Below are 19,752 nucleotides of genomic sequence, written 5' to 3' on the forward strand. Positions count from 1 at the left end.
CCCTCCCTCTTATCTTAGCACCTCCTGGAGCAAATAATAGGGAAGGAAAGATAGCTGCAGTGGGAAATGCGAAGAAAATGAGAGTGATGAGTGAGGAGAATGGAGGAGAAATAAGGAAGGATGAGGTGAAGGCAGTTGTAAAGATGATGAAAGCAGGTAAGGCACCTGGTCTGGATGGATGCCATGCAGAATGTCTGAAAAAGGGAGGTTCAGTGATGGTGGACTGGTTGGTGAGGTTATTTAATGTTTGCTGGAGAGAGGGTAGAGTACCGGAGGACTGGAGAAGTGCCTGTATAGTTCCTCTTTACAAGGGAAAAGGGGACAAGTGTGAATGTAGTAGTTTCAGAGGGATTAGCCTGTTAAGTGTAGTAGGGAAGGCTTATGGGAGGATCTTAATTGAGAAGATTAGGAGAGGAACAGAAGGAGTAATTGGTGAGGAACAGTGTGGATTTAGGACAGGTCGAGGTTGTGTAGATCAGATCTTTGTGGTAAGACAGATATGTGAGAAAGCTATAGGAAAGGGGAATTATGTTTTTTGGGCTTTTATGGATCTGGAAAAGGCTTATGATAGGGTAGACAGAAAGGCACTGTGGGAGGTTATGCAGATTTATGGGATAGGAGGAAAGCTTCTGGGAGCTGTCAAGAGTTTTTATGAGAGTAGTAGAGCTTGTGTCAGGATTAGAAATGGAGAGAGTGAGTGGTTTGAAGTAAAGGTGGGACTTCGTCAAGGATGCGTTATGTCACCCTGGCTATTCAACTTATACATGGATGGGGTGGTGCGAGAGGTGAATGCTAGGGTAGTGGGTCAGGGATTGGAGATGGTTAAAGAAAATGAAGAAAAGTGGGAGGTGAGCCAGCTGTTGTTTGTGGACGACACTGCGCTTGTGGCAGGGTCAGAGGAGGGATTGAGGAAGCTGGTGGCAGAGTTTGGGAGAGTATGTGATAGAAGAAAGCTAAAGATAAATGTAGGTAAAAGTAAGGTGATGAGATGTACAAGGGGTGAAAGTGGCAGTAGACTGGAAGTGAACATTAAGGGAGAGCGACTGGAGGAAGTGGATAGTTTTAGATACTTGGGTGCAAGTGTAGCAGGAAAAGGTGGAGTGAAGGTGGAGGTAGAATGTAGATTGAGAGAAGCGAGTAAATGCCTTGGTGGATTAAAGAGTGTAATGAGGAATAGACATTTGGGAATGGATGCGAAGAGGAGACTGTATGAAGGAGTGATTGTGCCAACAGCACTGTATGGGGCAGAAACGTGGAACATAAGAGAAGAAGAGAGAAGGAGTTTGAATGTGTTTGAGACGAGGTGTCTGAGAAGTATGGTGGGGGTTACTAGGCTGGATAGAGTGAGAAATGAGGAGGTGAGGGGGAGAACAGGGGTGAAAAAGGATTTGGGAGATAGGGTTGATGAAAGAATATTAGGATGGTTTGGACACATGGAAAGAATGAGTAAAGAAAGACTAGTAAAAGAGGTATGGAAGGCAGATGTGGAGGGAGTGAACATGAGGGGACATCCTAGGATGAGGTGGATGGATGGGGTGAAGGGGGCTTTGGGGAAGAGGGGAATGTCTGTTAAGGAAGGGAGAGGACGGAAGACAGAGGTGAGTGGAGAATGGTTGTATATGGATGATGTTGTGAGTGCAGGAGGAGGAATGGGCAGGGGGGTGGGGTAGTATGTGTGAGTAAATTTTGACGCAGCCTGAAGGGATTTCTCCCCGTCCTCTCCTTATATGCAAGGGGGGACGGAGAGGGGGGGTCGCCGATTAAATGAAGCGGCCTTGCTGTGGATGTGCTGTGTCGGCGATTGCGACACTGCTTCTGCCCCAGGGCAGTGGGCAGGGTGCAGAGATGACCCCTCATCCAGGAGGTGCTCAGATGAGAGGGAGGGTGGGAGGGGTGTGGAGTGTATGTGGGGATGAAATGGGTGGGAGTGTTTTTATGCCTTTCCCTTTTTGGCTACCTCCCTTGTAAGGGGGAAAAAGCCTTGGTATATGTATGTATATGTATGTAAATGGCAGGCATTACAGCATCTTGTTTAGGTGTTTATCTAAACGAATCTTAAAGCTTGGAACTGAACTACATCAAAGGCTTTAACAAGGGTGATGCAATGAAGGTCATCATATTAACACAACAGGGCAGGACTTGCAGTAATGGATTTAAACTGGACAAATTTAGATTTAAGAAGGCAATGGGCAAGAATTGGTTTACTAATAGGGTGGTCAACCAATGGAATAGACTTAGTAACCATGTAGTGAGGGACCGAAGCTATCAGTTGTTTTAAGAAATGGTTAGACAACTTTGTGGATGGGGATGACAGGTGGTGATGGATATGGAGCTGCCTTGCGTAGGCCTTATGGTCTCTTGCAGTCTCCTTCATTCTTATGTTCTTATGTATGTGGGAATGAAATGGGTGGAAGTGGAATATGCATTTTGATTTGGCTATCTCCCTTGTAAGAGGGGGGACCCTTGCTATATGTATAATTTCATTGGAGAAAGGTTGATGTAACATGGAAAAGAAATGGGAAAGGGTAGGAAGAAGATGGGAGGGAAAGAAGGGAATATGTTTTGTATGATAGGAGTCTGTGTGAAGGAAATGTATATTTGAGGGGGATACATACATATACCAAGTCTTTTTTCCCCCTTACAAGGGGGGTAGCCAAAAAGAAAAAAGCATAAAATCATTCATTTTTGCAATAAAATTCTTTATAAAAATATATGCATATCAGGTCTAATAGAATAACAAGATTACCAATACTATATGAAAAGTACAATATTACTTTAAAATATTTTGGGTTTTTGAGTAATGTTTAGATTATTAATCATTCCTAACATTATTTTTAGTGGGGTGGAGTGTTAGAAATAACGGGAAGGTATTGGTGCATATTTAAAACAAATCCCATTAAGGTCAGATAATAAATGGATATTTGGCAAATATTTTATTACTATGATGTGAATGCTGTCATCTGCATACCTACGAAGATATTTTGGTTTACAATAATACTGTTATTGGCATACCAAAGTGTTAAATGGTATTGTATTTTGTATGCATGTATATATGTGCACTCTCACTTTTATTCAATGTAACATTAAGAGAACTTTATTCTTTATCTTAAGGTTCTTCGATGTGCCTATGTCTGTATTGCCAGAAATCCGTAGTTCCTCTGAAATATTTGGTTACATCACTTCAGGCCCTCTTCTTGGCGTGCCCATCTCTGGGGTACGCAGAATATATTTTTTCTTATGAATATGTTTGTGTGGATTTTCAAATCGTTTTGTCTAATTGCATGAAGTTTATGTTGTTTGTTGTAGACTTGATTTGTGATTTCTTAGGTAGATTTCATGATTTTTTTTTCTCTATATAATAAGGTAAATTTTGAGTATTTAAAAGAATGCAAATTAGATTGTCAGAATTTCTTTTTAAGTACACAGATTTTGATGTTAATGTTCTTTGATATAAATTATAGGTCTTAGGAGACCAGCAAGCAGCCTTGGTGGGCCAAATGTGCCTTTCGAAGGGACAAGCAAAGAACACATACGGAACCGGATGTTTCCTGCTTTACAATACAGGAACTCAGGTGTGGAATTATTTTAATTATTGTTATTATTTTATTTAATTAATTTTAGAAGTATTCAGATCATATTAGATTTTATTTGAGATGAATATTTGAATTCGTTTAGTCTGTTTATTTCTCTGAGGTCTCTCTTCATCTTTCTCCTCACTCCTCTCACCCCGTTTTATTTCTCTCCCATTCTCCCTTAGTGACATCCCTACAAACCAGTCATTTAGTATTCTTTTATGATTAGAGACTATCTCCACCCAAAAAAATATGCTCATCACTTTTAACTTGTACTACCCATAGTATTTACTGACCTAAGATATCTCCTTTACCACCCCCAACTTTAAATTTTTTGGCAGATCATTGTCACCAAGGATAGGAGAACTGATAATCAATCATCAAATACTAGTCTCTCTCCTTTTCTCCCTTCTCTACTTTGTATATTCAGATTTATTATTTCTCAGAAATAATCTAGCTATATGGATATGTAAAGAGATTATTTCTCTGTGTTTGTTTTTATTTTTTATTTATTTATTTTTCACAGATTGTTCAGAGTGAGCATGGACTACTGACAACTGTTGCCTATAAATTTGGGAAAGACAGTCCCACATTCTATGCCCTGGAGGGCTCAGTAGCTATTGCAGGGGCAGCAGTACGTTGGCTGAGGGACAACTTTGGCCTCATAGAGAATTCAGCAGACATAGAAAGATTGGCACTGACTGTGAAAGACACTGGTGGTGTTTATTTTGTTCCAGCTTTCTCTGGACTTTATGCACCATATTGGTGCACTGATGCAAGAGGGTAAGTATACATTTATACATATGAGGTGAAATGGTGGACATTTAAAGGATGGTAAATTCTGGAGATGATTTGAAGATGTTAATCCTACCCACACTAAGAGGCACTTGTTTAAGTTGTATATACTTAATAGATATCATTTGATAACTGATTAAGTTGCATGTATTTAAAAGATGTTATTTGATAATTACTAATATGAAACTACCTTGAATGTGCAATACAAACAATTGTATAGATATAATGTCAAACACTTGGTTACTTGTGCAGAACAATATGTGGCCTTAATCAAGGGACAACAAGTGCCCACCTCGCCAGAAGTGTTTTGGAAGCTGTTTGCTTCCAGACCAATGAAATTTTGGATGCAATGCAGAAGGACTCTGGAATAGCTCTCAGTAAGCTGTTGGTAGATGGTGGTATGACAGCAAACAATACAGTCATGCAAATGCAAGCAGATCTTTCCGGTGTTCCAGTAGGTAAGTTGAAATTTAGACAGTTCCTGTACTTAAGCCAAGGAGCATGGTTGCTGAACGGACTTGAACATATGTCTAGTGGTATCCTAGAACTACATATGTATCCCAAAATACCTTTTCCCCCTATATGACAAGGGTGGCTGTGTCATAGCATATAATCATCACACATATCCCATGCCCACCCAAAAACCCATACATTGTCCTTCCCATCTTAGCTGTTGTGGATGAAGTGTCATCCCTGTAACCCCCATGACACTGTTCAGGTCAAAAGCAGAGTAGCAAAACACATTACGTCCATAGCAAAGTCTGAGAGCCAGAGCTAGTTTACCTTTATTGCTTCAATATACGATTCTTACACCTTTCATTCAAAGGAATTTAACCCTTATACTGGTGGCATTGCATGAGTATACCTGGACTTTCCCCAAAGGGATGTTTTGCAAAATGTAAACAATCCCTCACCCTATAACTCCTAAACTACATATCAGGAAGACATGGACAAGGTACATACGTATACCAAAGGCTTTTTCCCCCTTACAAGGGAGGTAGCCAAAAAACAAAAGCATAAAAACCACTCTCACCCATTCCATCCCCAAACACTCCACCCACCTCCCTTCCTCTTATCTTGGGTCCTCCTGGATGATGGGTCATCCCTGCATCTTGCCCACTGCCCTGGGTCTAAAGCAGTGTCACAAGACACAGCACATCCACAGCAAGGCCGCTTCATTAAATTAGTGACTCCCCCCTCTCTGTCACCACATGCAGAAATGGAGAAGACTGGGAGAAATCCTTTCGGGCTGCATCAATTTATTTTTCATACGTACTTCCTCAACAGACATTCCCCTCTTTCCTAATGCCCTTTTTACCCCATCCATCCATCTCATCCTTGGTCACCCTCTCATGTTCATTCCTTCCACCTATGCCTTCCACACCTCTTTTACTAATTTTCTTCACTCATTCTTTCCATGTGTCCAAACCATCCCAGTACTCTTTCGTCAACCCTATTTCCCAGCTCCCTTTCCACCCCTGTTCTCCTCCTTACCTCATTTCCCACTCTATCCATCCAGCCTAGTAACCCCTATCATACTTCTCAGGCACCTCATCTCAAACACATTCAAACTCCTCTATTCTTCTCTTATGTTCCAGGTTTCTGTCTCATACAGTGCTGTCAGCACAATCACTCCTTTATACAATCTCTTAGCATCTATTCCTTGTTACACTTTTCAATCCCCCAAGGCATTTACTTGCTTCTCTTGATCTACATTCTACCTTCACCTCTCCACCTCCCTTTCCTGCCACAATGTCAAAGCGACAAAATGTCAACATTTCAGATATTGACGTGATTACGTACCTTGTTTATATCAGTATATTGTATTGTGTATAGAATGGTGCAACATTAAGAGATAGAAATATTCTATTGAATTTAATAAACCGTGAAAAAATTAAATCTGGATGTATTTAATTTAAGCCGTTACTATTAATCCCTCCCTCCCTCCCAGGCCTTCCTCCCTGGCCTTCCTCCCTCCCTCCAATGTCATAACATAATGTCTTCTTGCACAAAAGTTCACGTGAATGTTTCGTTTTCTCTTCTATATTTCTCTGTATGTAAAATCTAAGAACTCCATCGTGTTCACGACATAATTATTTATTAAATCACATGTTTATTGTAAGCTTGCTATAATGACATATGCATATATCAATTAATAATAAAATGTTGTATAAACTGTAATATCTTGTCATCTGATTTATACTCGCTGTAATTATTACATTTATAACCCTTTTGATTTCTAAATATAGTAATATTGTAGTATAATCCTTCATTGTTCTATTGGAACATAGCAAATCTGGCTATCGTATATAATAGTTGAGAAAAGTGGAAAAAGGTAACACAATGGACTAAATATTTTTTTAAAAGGGAGGATGAGCGTGGGAGTGGAGGTAGCCCAATAGCATTCCTACCAACCTATGGGAGGTGTACCACACAGATTGACAGAGATTCCCTGAGTGAACAGACTGTAGTATAGCCACCCCTTCTCTCCCTCATCCTCTTTTCACTCCTGAGATCCTCTCAATTAAACTTAACTTCTCTATAAGTTTGATATCCCACAACTCATATCCTTCAACTTAATGTCAGCAAAATGCAATACTTCAGATTTGGTATGTACTTACAGTTAGTTCAGTAATTATGTTCACTTTGTGATTTTTACATTATGCAATCCCTTCAGGAATGTTGTATCCCTCGCATAAATCGAGAAATCCCAATATATATATATATATATATATATATATATATATATCATCATCATCATCATCGACCTCCGTTGGTCATGACTGACCATGGGTAAATATATCCGTCAGTTTTCCAGACTGTCTGCACAGCTTGAGCAGCGCCTCTTATGAGTGTATAGACTGTAATGAATATATATAATTTTCTTTTACAGTGAGGCCTAGTATGACAGAAACAACAGCCTTAGGTGCAGCTATGGCAGCAGGAGCTGCCAAGGGTATTGGAGTTTGGGACCTAAGTAAAATGCCACCCACCACCACAGACAACTTCACACCATCCATCCTGCCAGAAGGTAATTATGATTTATTAATTATTAGTATTTATCTAGTTGTATTGTACGGGAAGGGGAGCTATGCATGTAGTCTTTGTATCTCTCAGCATCTAATTTGTTCTTAAATTCTTGTATGGATTTTGCACACACTATTGGTTCATCCAAGTTGTTCCAGACATCCACCACTCTGCGGAAAAATATTTTCAGATCTCTTCTATAACTATCCTTTATGAGTTTTTCATGTCCTCTTGTTTTTCTTTTATCCCACTTAATAAATCTTCTCTGTCAAGGACTTCCATGCCTTTCATGATTCTGTAAATAGCCAAGAGGGAAGAGGGGAATGTCTGTTGAGGAAGGACGGGAGAGGACAAGATAGGGGTGAATGGAGAATGGTTTTATATGGATGATGTTGTGATGCATGAGGTGGAATGGGTAGGAGGATGAGGGGTAAGGTAGTCTGTATGAGAAAAATTTGACGCAGCCCATAGGGATTTCTCCTCGTCTTCTCCTTTTCTGCATGAGGGGATGGAGAGGTGGGGTTGCCGATTTAATGAAAGTGGCCTTGCTGTGGATGTGCTGCATCTCGCGACACTGCTTCTGACCCAGGGCAGTGGACAAGATGCAGGGATGACCCATCATCCAGGAGGTGCCAAGATAAGAGGGAGGGTAGAGGGTGGAGGGGAGTAGAGTGTATTAGGGATGGAATGGGTGGGAATGGGTTCTTATGCCTTTGTTTTTGGCTACCTCCCTGGTAAGAGGGAAAAAGCCTTTGGTATATGTATATATATATATATATATATATATATACACCATTTTCTCGGTCTCGGTTCCAGTACTCTAAAAAATTTCGGTCTGTTCTCCCTCTTTTTTTTTTCCCATTTGCTTCATTTCTTAGTGTCTTTTACCTCTCTTTCTTTATTGCTCTTTTTTATTTTGTAATTTTCACATTTTGCCAACTTTGCTTTTCTTCCACTATCATTTGAGACCTTCGTTTAATTTTTAGTGGTAAATTTTTTTCTTTAAAGTATATTCCCATTCTATGCACTTCCTCTATTTTCTTTTCCATTTCTTGCCCCTCTTGTATTTTAATTTCTTTTGCTGTTTCTTTCTCCTCTTTTTCTGTTAAGTATTTAGCTACATTATGTTTATTTTTAATACCATACACTATTATGAACTTTTTTATCAATTTGTCTCTGACCCAATTTTCTTTTTCTTTGATAACTGTTTCTTTAGCATTTTCTTCCACTTGTTGCTGTACCATTTCTTTATTTTTTTTTCTTGTTCCATTTCCATTGATTTTTAATTTCTTGGAGATCTGTCTCTTTTATGGTTTCTCCAACTTTTCTGTCACCGCTTGTATTTGTTCTTTTACATCTTTTTTCAAAGCCTTATTTTTAGTACTATCTTCATTTTTCATTCTTTTGTTCTCACTTTTGACTGTTTAATTCTGTTACTAGATCACTAAGTTCTCTGTTGGTTTCAGCATTTTTTTCCATCTCATTCACTTCTTTATACATTGCCCTATATTCAGCTTTCAGATCTATAATTTCATTGATTAATTCTGTAATCTCCTGATTTCTTTGAATACTTCTATACCTTGTTTCTCTTTCTAATTCTATACTTCTACCTGAAAATGCTATACTTTCATACCTTTGATTTAACATCAATGTTTCCATGTTGCAATATATATATATATTTTTTTTGAGGGGGGGGATGACATCTAACTGTGATTCAACCCTACTTCTATCCAGTTTTCTTTTCATTGATTCACCATATTTTTGTCTTCTTCATCATTCTTCATTTCTTATTTCAATCCCCAAGTGAAATTTCTCTATTTCATCATTTTGGTCACTTGATAAATACAGCTCTCTATCCCAAATACCAACTAGATGTTTCCTCCAAACTTATCAAAAAAAATACTGCAATCCAAAGCTCATTCAAGATGTCCATTCCAGCCTGTGGTTCATTCGTGTATTTACCTAGTTGTATTATACGGGAAGGAAGCTATGCTCGTGGTGACCCGTCTTTGTATATCTCAGCATCAAGCTTTTTCTTAAAATCTTGAATAGTGCTTGCACACACTGTTTCTTTGTGTAATTTATTCCAAGTATCTATCACTCTGTGTGGGAAGCATTTTTTTTTTTTTTTTCTCTCCAGATCTCTTCTATAATTATCTTTTTTGAGTTTCTTTTCGTGTTCTCTTGTTTTTCCATTGTCCCATTTCAATAAATCATTCTTATCTAAGATTTCCATTCCTTTCATAATTCTATAGATAGTAGGTCTCCTCTTTCCCTTCTTTGTTTCAGAGTTGGTAATTCTAATTTGGACAGTCTTTGTTCATATGTCATTTTGGAAAGAGTTGGTGCCAGTTTTGTTGTTGCTCTTTGTATTCTTTCTAATTTCTTTATATTCTTTTTGGTACTGGGTGTCCATAGTGTTGCTGCATACTCAAGTTTTGGTCTTATTAGTGTAGTTAATTTTTTTTTTTATCATTTCCTCATCCAAATAGACAAATGCCACTTTTATTGACCTCAATAAATTGTAGGTTTCTCTGACTATTTTATTAATATGCTTGTCCGGTGTCATGTCTTTGCTGATCATCACTCCAAGGTCTTTTTCAGAGTTTACTATTTTGACCTCTTCTTCACCAATTTTATAATCTCTTGATATTCTGTTTTTACTTTTTCCAAATTCCATTATACTACATTTCTTGATATTGAATTTCACTTCCCACTTTTGATTCCATTTAATGAGCAGGGGACTGGAGATGATTAGAGATAGTGGAGGGAAGTGGGAGGTGAGCCAGTTGTTGTTTGCAGATTACACCACTTGTGGTGGGATCAAAGGAGGGACTAAGGCATCTAATGACCAGGTTTGGGAAGGTATGCAATAGGAAAAAAATCGAAGGTAAATGTACAATGAGAGAGGATGGTAGCAAGTTGGAAGTAAATCTTAATAGAGAGAAGCATAAGGAAGTGGATAGTTTCAAGTATTTGGGGTCTCATGTGGTAGGAAATGGAGGAATGGGGGTGCAGGTAAACTGTAGATTGAGAGAAGCAAGTAAACATCTTTGTGGGATTGGAAAGTGTCATGAGTAATGGACATCTGGGAATGGATGCAAAGAGAAGATTATGTGAAGGGGTGAGTGTGCCTATGACACTGCATGGGGCAGAGATTTGGAAATTAAGAGAAGCAGAAATAAGTTTAAATGTGTTAAAAGGAGATTAAGAGTGAGAAGTATGGTAGGGTTATAAGGTTGGATAGTGAGAAATTAGGAGATAAGGAGGAAAGTTGGGGTGGATAGGGAACTGGGAGATAGGGTGGATGAAAGATTATTGAGATTGTTTGGGCATATGGAAAGAATGAATAAAGAAAGATTAACAAAAAGAGTGTAGAAAGCAGAGGTGGATGGAGAGAACTTAGTGGACAACCAAGGATGAGATGGATGGATGGAGTGAAAGGGGCTTTGAGCAAGAGGGGAATGTCTGTTGAGCAGGGAAGGGAGAAGGTAGGGGATAGGGATGCACGGAAATTTTTTATATATGGAAGATAATTTGATGCAGCCCCAAAGGGATTTTTCCCCATCTTCTCTATTTTTCATGTGAGGGGATGAGGAAGGAGAGTCACCATGTAAGTGAAGTGGCCCTGTTCATATGGATGTATTGTGTCTTGCTGCATTGCTTCTGATGTGGGCTGTGGGCAGGAGACAGGAATGACCATGCATCCATGAGGAACTAAGATGAGAAGAAAACAAGGATGGTGGATGGAAATTGGATGGGTGTGAATGGGTGCCCTGGGTCAGAAGCATTGTCACAAGACACAGCACATCCACAGCAAGGCTGCTTCATTAAGTCAGCAACACCCCCTCTGTCCCCTCATGCAGAAATGGAGAAGATGGAGAAAAATCCCTTTGGGCTGCATCAATTTATTTTTCACACATAGTCCCTCACCCCCTGCCCTGATCCCCCACCACCCACCCTCATGCATCACAGCAGCATCCATACACAACCATTCTTCATTCACTCCTATCTTCTGTCCTCTCCCATAGAGAGACATATATACTAACATAGAACTACAGATAGAAGTTGTATTTTCAAATCTTTAATTTATTTTTTCTTTAAAGTATTATGCATATGGATTTTGTTACCTAAAGTATGACTTTTATAGTGTTGTATCCTTGTCTACAGAAAGAGAAGCACGGTATGATAAATGGCACATGGCAGTGGAGAGATGTATGGGATGGGAACTACCACGAGAAAAACAGCCAGGACCAGGTACTGAATAAGCATCATTCCCTCCTTGTATGGCTGTCCATGTTTTGCTTGGCTTAACTGCAGATGTAATTGAATTATTTCTATTTCACCAATCTATTTCTCTCTACCTATTTTTTCCCTATATTTTTATCTCTGTTGTTGATCATTCTTCTTTATCTCTTATCTCAATATCTATTCTTGATTTCTAACTTTATCAGTGTCTTTATTCTCTACCTGTATTCTCTCCATCTCAATCTTTATCTCTCTCCCTCTTCCCCCTCCCCCCAATGAAGTAGCCCTTTTATGTAATACATAGTTATCAAGCAATATTCATGTGGATTCAGAGTAATGATGATTTGATTTTACATACATACATACATATACCAAGGCTTTTTTCCCCCTTACCAGGGGGGTAGCCAAAAAGGACAAGGCACAAAAACATTTTGATTTGATTTTACATACATACATACATACATATACCAAGGCTTTTTCCCCCTTCCAAGGGAGGTAGCCACAAAAGGAAAGGCATAAACACACTCCCACCCATTTCATCCCTAAATACACTCCATTTGATTTTGATTTTAAACAACATAAAGAATTGATTCTGAAGGAGACATAATGCACAAGAATATTGTTGAGAAAGATAACTGATGTAAGTTAAAATAGTATTTTTAGTCTCCTATTTTTGTTGTAGTTATCTGACACCTAAGTTGTGCTTTGAAGTATTTTGTGAATTTCATAAAAAAAAAAATTGCAGTAAATTGTGTATCACAATTGTGGATACTTAACTTTGATATTCTAGGCATGTGTACAGAACACCTAACGCAATTTTTTTTTAACTGCTTTATTGTTGTGAGATAAGAAATCTTAAGGTCTAGTTGTTATAGTATTGGTAGTGCATTTATAGAGAACATTGTATATTTTTCTATATTTTTGGGGATGATTCAGATTGTTTATACCTGTGGGAATGTATGAAAATACAAAATTTGAAAAAAATGAAGATGGTGGTTATAATGAAGGAACATCAGTGCAATGCAGATATTTACTTATTCAAGTGGCAAAGAACTTGCTATTAAAATTAAGGGTTGTGATTATAAGTACAAAATGTCTATGGAAAAAACTAATAATTTGAGAGAGGTGGTTCAGGAAATCTATATGTTCTAGATTTTTGCTTCAGGTACTATTTATATGGCAGAATACATAAGTAGGGACTAGTAGATTTAACTCAAAAGAATTATTGTATGGTCCAGATTTGTACTTATGAAAATTTTTGCTTTAGGTATGGTTTAGGTGGCAGAACACTTAAAAAAAATATGCTAATAGTATTAACACAAAGGATATGATGAAGTGGTGGCAGTAAGCCAGCTCTTGCTGTTAGGCCCTATCGTGGAAGTGCTATGCCATGCTGCAATGCCCTTGATATGAGCAGTGTGGCAGGGGCAGGATGAATTGTGTCCATGAGGTGGCCAAGATGGGAAGGTGAGCTGGGGTATTGGCTGCATGTTATTGTGGGGGTTAAAAGGTGCTCAGTAGCATGTAGCTGATACTTGAGGGTCTATATGGGGTGCCTGTACAGACAAGAGCCACACATCATTTTGTCATTGATAGGAAAGATCTCTATTCATAGAGAAAAGATGCTACTTTATTATACTGCGACTCTCCCTCTATCATGCTGACACCCCCCCCCCCACACACACACACTTGTAATACTGTCCTGTACCACTTCTCTGAATATTCATTTCCTTTTTTCACTGGACCCAGTGGTAGGGGAGAAGAATACTACACAGTGTGTTCCCACTTGAGTTGTAAAAAGCAACAAAAATTGGACGGGGATAGGACTAGGAATCCTACTCTCTATAGCCCCAAAGGTGACATTCATAAAAAAAAGCAAAGGCACAAGAAGGCCTTGGAGTTTTCCAACCAGAACACTAAGGTTTGGGTCATATGAGCATGGATGTGGTACAGATGAGAGCGAAAGGGGAGAGATAGGCAGTATGTTTGTAAGAAGAAAGATGGATGTGTTGGCATTTAGACTAAGTTGAAAGGGAGTGTAGTTAGGAAGGTGTCAGGAGTGAACAGGGGATGAGCAAGAGAAGGGGTGGCTATACTAGTAAGTGAAAGAGATGGGTAAATGTATGGTGGAGTGGAAGAGGTTTCTTCAAGGCTAATGTGGATGAAGATGAAATTGAAAAGGGAAATGTGGGTCTTTGTAAGTGCATATGGGCCCAGTAGCGAGAAAAGTGTAGAGGAAAGGGAGGATTTTGGATAGATTTAAATGAGTTCATAGAAGGTTTAAGGATAAATGTCAATGTAGTGGTATTAGGAGATCTTGATGCTTAGGTAGGAAATGAACCAGTTTATGGAGTGGTTGGGAAGTATGGAGTTCTAGGAAAAAATCATAGTGGAGAGACAATGGTGGAGATATGTCTAGAGAGTTGATGATAGCAAATACATTGTAGGAAGAAAGTCAAGCATAGGTAGTGGTGGATGGAAGGATGGGAGATAGGGCTTTAATGGACTATATAGTGGTAACCAGGAGAAGAGTAGGAAATGTTTTGGATGTACATGTTCTAGGGGGAGAGAATGGGGGAGCATCAGATCAATTTTTGGTGGAAGGTAAGTTGAGAGTGGAGGATAGTGGAGAAAGTGAAAAAAGGACAAAGTAGGGAGGTGCTTAGAGTAAACCACTTATATGAGAAAGAAAAGGAGAAGGAACACAAGAAGAAGATGAGAGAGGATTGGGAAGGAGTGAAGGATAGATCACACAAAAGGGGTCCCATTGAAGCTTGCTGCTACCACCAAGATCTAATGTTGTATAGCTAATGCAAGCATGTGTACACACTAGTATAGAATAAATCAACAACAATCTACAGGCATTTCTTGCAACATGCTTAGGTGTGGTACAAAAGAGAGTAAAAGAGAAGAGATATGTTTGTGAGAAAAAAGATGGAGATGTTGCCTTTGAGTGAAACTATGTTGAAAGGGAGGGGTGAGTTTGAGTTTGGGAGTGTAGTTGGGAGGGTGTTGGGAGTGAAGAGAGGACAAGGGAGAGAATGGGTGGGTATACTAGTAAATGAAGAGGTAGAACATGTGGTGGAATGGAAGGAAGTTTCTTTTAGGTTAATGTGGATGAAGGTGAAACTAGGAAGGAAGATGTGGGTTATGAGGCATAAGTGTACATGAGGATGCTGGCATCAGCATCTTGATTGTATATTTTTTTGTAGTTGTACACGAGTTACTCATGGATTCTGTGAATTGGTTTAATCATGTTTTCTATATTTATTATTATTCAGAGTAAAAGAATGAGTAATACAGCAGTGACTATATTTCATAATGCGAGTAGTGTGATGAATCATACATATGGCAGCCAATGTTGCATGCGAGAATTTGACTCATACTGAAGTGGTTAAGTGCATATGGACATGGCAGTGAGAAGAGTGTAGAGAAAAGGGAGGCTTTTTGGATAGATTTAAACGAGTGATTAGATGGTTTAAGGAGAAATGTCAGTGTAGTGGTATCGGAAGATCTTAATGCTAGAGTAGGAAATGAACCCATAGATGGAGTGGTAGGGAAAAAATCATAGTGGAGAGATGATGGTGGAGATGTATCTAGAGAGTTGATGTTAACTAACACAGTGCTTAGGAGAAAAAAGTTAAGCATAAAGGGACAGAGAGGGGGGGTCACCAAATAAATAAAGTGGCCTTGCTGTGGATGTGCTGTGTCTTGCGACAACAGTTTCTGACTCAGGGCAGTGGACAGGATACAGGGAAGACCCATCATCCAGGAGGTGCCAAGATGTGAGGGAGGGAAGAGGGTGGAGGGGAGTGGAGTATGTAGGGGATGGAATGGGTGGGAGTGGTTTCTATGCCTTTTTCTTTTTGGCTACCTCCCATGTAAGGGGGAAAAAAGCCTTTGGTATATGTATGTATGTATAAGTACACATGGGAGAGGGTGGTAGATGGAAGGGTGGTAGATAGGGCTTTGTTGGACTATATAGTGGTACTCGGAAGAATAGGAGAGGTTTTGGATGTACATATTCAAAGGAGAGAGAGTGAGGGAATATCAGATCATTTTTTGGTGGAGGGCAAGTTGAGAGTGGAGGATAGATGCAGAAAGGAAAAGATGGATGCGCTGGATCTTACTGCATTACTTCTGACCCAGGCAGTGGATAGGATGCAGGAATGGATGACCTGTCGTCCAGGAGGTGCCAAGAAAAGAGGGAGGGAAGGATTGAATGGGAGTGGTGTGAGTGGGGATGAAATGGGTGGGAGTGGATTTATGCCTTTTATCTTTAGCTGCCTCCCTTGCAAGGGGAAAAAAATCCCTTAGTATACAGTATGTATGTGTAGGTGTGAGATTTGACTGAGCCATGTCACTATTAAGAGGGTGGCCAAATCAAAGTGCTCTTCTACATTATAAACAAATAAAACCCATTTTTTATCCCTCCCTTATCAACACCTTAAAGATAAATGGTCACCTTGTCTCCTGCTTGGATAAAAACTAAAGCATAATAATTTTCCTGTTTACTTTGATGATGGAAAAAAAATGCATATTCAATTTTTTTGTTCAGAACTAGGTGCCAAAGAAAAATAAGTCATATTCTAAAATAGTTGTACATAAAGGGGTGAAAGGATAATAGATTGGATGGAGCAGCAAGTAGCATCTGACTTGTATGTGAGAAGATTGGGTTCAACCCAAGTTTGAGGCAATTGTTCAAGCCACACTTTCACATCATTGTAACCCTATTCTGCAATAGCAGAAATCAGAGGCGATGAAAGCTGATGTTATATGTTTATGTTAGCACTTCAAAAAGTCTTCCATAAGAAGTTCACTGTCCTAGCCTCTCCTGAGAGTTGTGACGTGAAACTAAAACACCTAATCAGTGTGTTCAAGCTAACTACAGTAGTTCCATAATATAATCACATTCATTTTAATACAACCATAATTAGGCATAGATTTCTCATTAGACAAAAATTTACAAAGTCAGAATGATGTTCTTGGTACTAAGGGATACTGAGGTACCGAGATACTGAGATACATGAAATAACCTGGTATCAGCCAGAATAGTAAAAAAAGAAAAAAAAATCTGGCATGGTACAGAGAGGATTGTTCAAAATAGGCTGTAATGTGGAGACATTATGACAAGTTGATGAAGGTGAATAAAAAAGACACAAGGTATTTATTTCTGACAAGTTTCAAAGAAGCTGTGCAAAACTAATCAGGAATAGACTCGAGCATAATCTGTGTCTTTTTTATCTATCTTCCTCAAATGCTATCATCCCCTCGCAACCAAAGAGGTACCACATTAGAACGCAATAGCTTGGTAGCAGCTAAAATAAATATATATATATATATATATAGGTATATATATATATATATATATATAGATATATATATATATCTATATATATATATATATGTCTATATATATATATATATATATATATATATATATATATATTTATATATATATATATATATATATATATATCCAATAAGGAAAGAGTTAAACCACCTTAGTAACTCATAGATCTTATCTGTCAAGTGGTGGACAGTGTAAGCTGAATGCTGAATTTACCCTGCAACTTTTGAAAAGGTGAAATAGATTTAAGGCCTTGTATAGTCCATTTGACTTAATTGAATTGTGATGTTAGCCAGAATAGAATGGTAAGGTGTATAGTGGTGAAGAATTGTCCAGGTAGTTTTAACTTTAATTCAGTGATGCACCTCATATGAACATTTATTGGGCAATAAACTGGAGAAAATCTGCATAGGGCATTAAGGTCAGTACTATGTCAAAGGAGTAAAAGGAGATTTAAAAAGCAATATTAGTTATAGGTCAAAGGGTGAGGGGTATATAGAAGTATGGAAATGTCTTCTACCCCATCCTATCAGTAATTTGATTTTGAAACTAATTTACAAATTTTTTGCTTTAAAATGAAAAGTACTTGATAAGATTCTCAGGAAAGTGTACTCAAGCCTAGAGGGTATCTAATGGTTAAATTGTTTATGTGACAGTGCAGGTAGGGGTTGATTGGTTTATGTTAAGTTTCTTGCTGAAGTTCTTGTTTAGGTTCTTGTTTTCATAATTTGTAATAGCACTCATGAAATCTGACATAGGAATGGGAGATAATTTGATTATAATAATGCTTTATTCTGTTTTTTTTATTATGCTAGTGCCTTATTATTATGATTGCTATCTTGTACGTATTTAGTATAGCTAGGTATTTAAAATGGGTTTGTGTGTTGAGGTTGTTTGAAGTTTTTATTAATAGGACAAAAAGGATAATAGCTGCGATAAAAAGAAAGAAAAAAAATTAAGTGATATTACCATTGGCAGGACATGATCTACTAGATAAAGGCATTACATTGTTTATATGTAATGAATAATGTTGAATTTAAGTAATGGAATATTTGAGAGGCAAATGCAACCAAAGTATTTAGAAGTTCTATAATGAAAACATAATGAAGAATTTTATTTAATTTGAAATTATAATAATACAGAAAGTACAATAGGGAATTGAAAATTTCTGCTTGCTCAAATTATGAATTAATCTTTCCAATATTGATGCAAATTTTACAGTTGTAGAATGGATTGTGACTTTAGCTGAGACTTTGTTATTTTATTAGTGGGTTGAATATTAGGTGCTAACTTTGATAACAATCAGTCCATTAAAGAATGATATTCATTTAGCAATTTAATCTTAGCTGTAAGATCTCAATTTAATGCTCTTTATAAAAATCAGTATGAATACAACAGGTGATCTAATTTTGAAAGTTTCATGTATATGCAGTAGAACTTCAGTTCTTGAATGTCTCGCAAGTCAAACAAATGGAAAATGGGGAGAAATTCAAAGTTTTGTGGAAAAGTAACCTGGTAGAGCTGTATCCAGCAGATCAGTAAACTTGTTTTGGCCTTTGACCAGATTGGTTCATGAACTATTTTCTAGAATAAATTGTGGTCAAGAACTGAGATTCTCTTGTAGTAATTACATCAAGGGTGGAAATAGACATTATCTTGTAATAGATAATACATTATGTCAATTTTACAATTGGATGAGAGAGCCCAGTGGTCTCTGGCCAAAGGGCACACCTCTCAGGTGTTACCTCGGGCCATCATCTGGTGACTAAACATATTCAAGCTATCCCATTTTTTTTTATTTTCTGCCCCCTCCTCCTCCCTTCTTTGGCCTCCTCCCGCCTTTCACCTCCTCTCTCCTCTCACTTTTCACTTCCTTTCATTTCCTACTTCTTCCTCCATCGCCTTACCCTTTCTCTTGCTCCTTTCTCATTACCACCTTCCCTTTCTTCCTCTTTCCTTCTCCTGCTCCTTTCTATTTCTCATCCTTTTCTTCCTTCTCTTACTTCTGCTCTTCCCCCTCCTCCCTCTCTTCAACTCTTGCCCTTTCCTGCTCCTTACTCCCCTTCCCCTCCCCCTTCCCTTTTCCTCACCCCTTCTTTGTCTCATCCTTCCTCCTCCTCCTCTCCCTTCCCAAATCCCATCTTCCTCCCATTCCCTCTTCCTGCCCCTTCCTCCCCATCTTCCTCTCATTTCCTCCTCTTCCTCTTTCCTCCTCCCTTCTCTTCTTCCTTCATCCTCCTCTTCCTTCATTGGAACCAGTCCTCCCATCGTCCATTCACATTTCCTCTCTCGTCATTCCTCTCTTTTGGTATATACCTTCCATTGTTAAATAAAATGGATTAATCAGTCTGTTGACCCCTGGTCTCTTACAAGAGAGTCACAGCTCCCAGGTTATGAGACTTAATACGGAATGATGAACTAAGATTATATTTATCAATAAGTTGCCTGAGTAAATAGTACTTAAATGAGCTCATGTTGATTTGCAATGGTAGAATTTTATTGTTTATAGGACTTTCTGAAGTGTCTAGTTTTGTGTGTAGGTGTTGGGATAGATTTTTGTGCACAAAAATTTTACTGGATAGAATAACCTTGTCATTGAATATGTCTCTAAAAACTAAGAAGATACTTAAATGAGCTAGTGTTAATTTACAATGATAGAATTTTATAGTTTATAGGACTTTTCTGAAGTATCCACAGTTTTGTGTAAAAAAAGAAATACAGGACCTTTTACAATGATCTTGTCATTGAATATGTCTCCAG

General features: G+C 38.3%; 1 protein-coding gene across 3 annotated transcripts in view; it reads left to right on the forward strand.

Annotated features, from left to right (window-relative positions):
- Nucleotides 1-19,752, forward strand: part of Gk1 (Glycerol kinase 1) — a 107,006-nt gene that overhangs the window by 55,002 nt on the left and 32,252 nt on the right. For all 3 annotated transcript variants that reach the window (XM_076204278.1, XM_076204276.1, XM_076204277.1), the window contains 6 exons: nucleotides 3,112-3,214; nucleotides 3,462-3,572; nucleotides 4,099-4,355; nucleotides 4,620-4,825; nucleotides 7,261-7,398; nucleotides 11,565-11,651. In XM_076204278.1, the coding sequence (XP_076060393.1) occupies nucleotides 3,112-3,214; nucleotides 3,462-3,572; nucleotides 4,099-4,355; nucleotides 4,620-4,825; nucleotides 7,261-7,398; nucleotides 11,565-11,651 (902 nt within the window). The remainder of the gene's footprint in view (nucleotides 1-3,111; nucleotides 3,215-3,461; nucleotides 3,573-4,098; nucleotides 4,356-4,619; nucleotides 4,826-7,260; nucleotides 7,399-11,564; nucleotides 11,652-19,752) is intronic.

Source organism: Oratosquilla oratoria, chromosome 21 (assembly GCF_046742065.1).
Source record: "Oratosquilla oratoria isolate Oo_2021 chromosome 21, ASM4674206v1, whole genome shotgun sequence".
NCBI lineage: Eukaryota > Metazoa > Arthropoda > Malacostraca > Stomatopoda > Squillidae > Oratosquilla > Oratosquilla oratoria.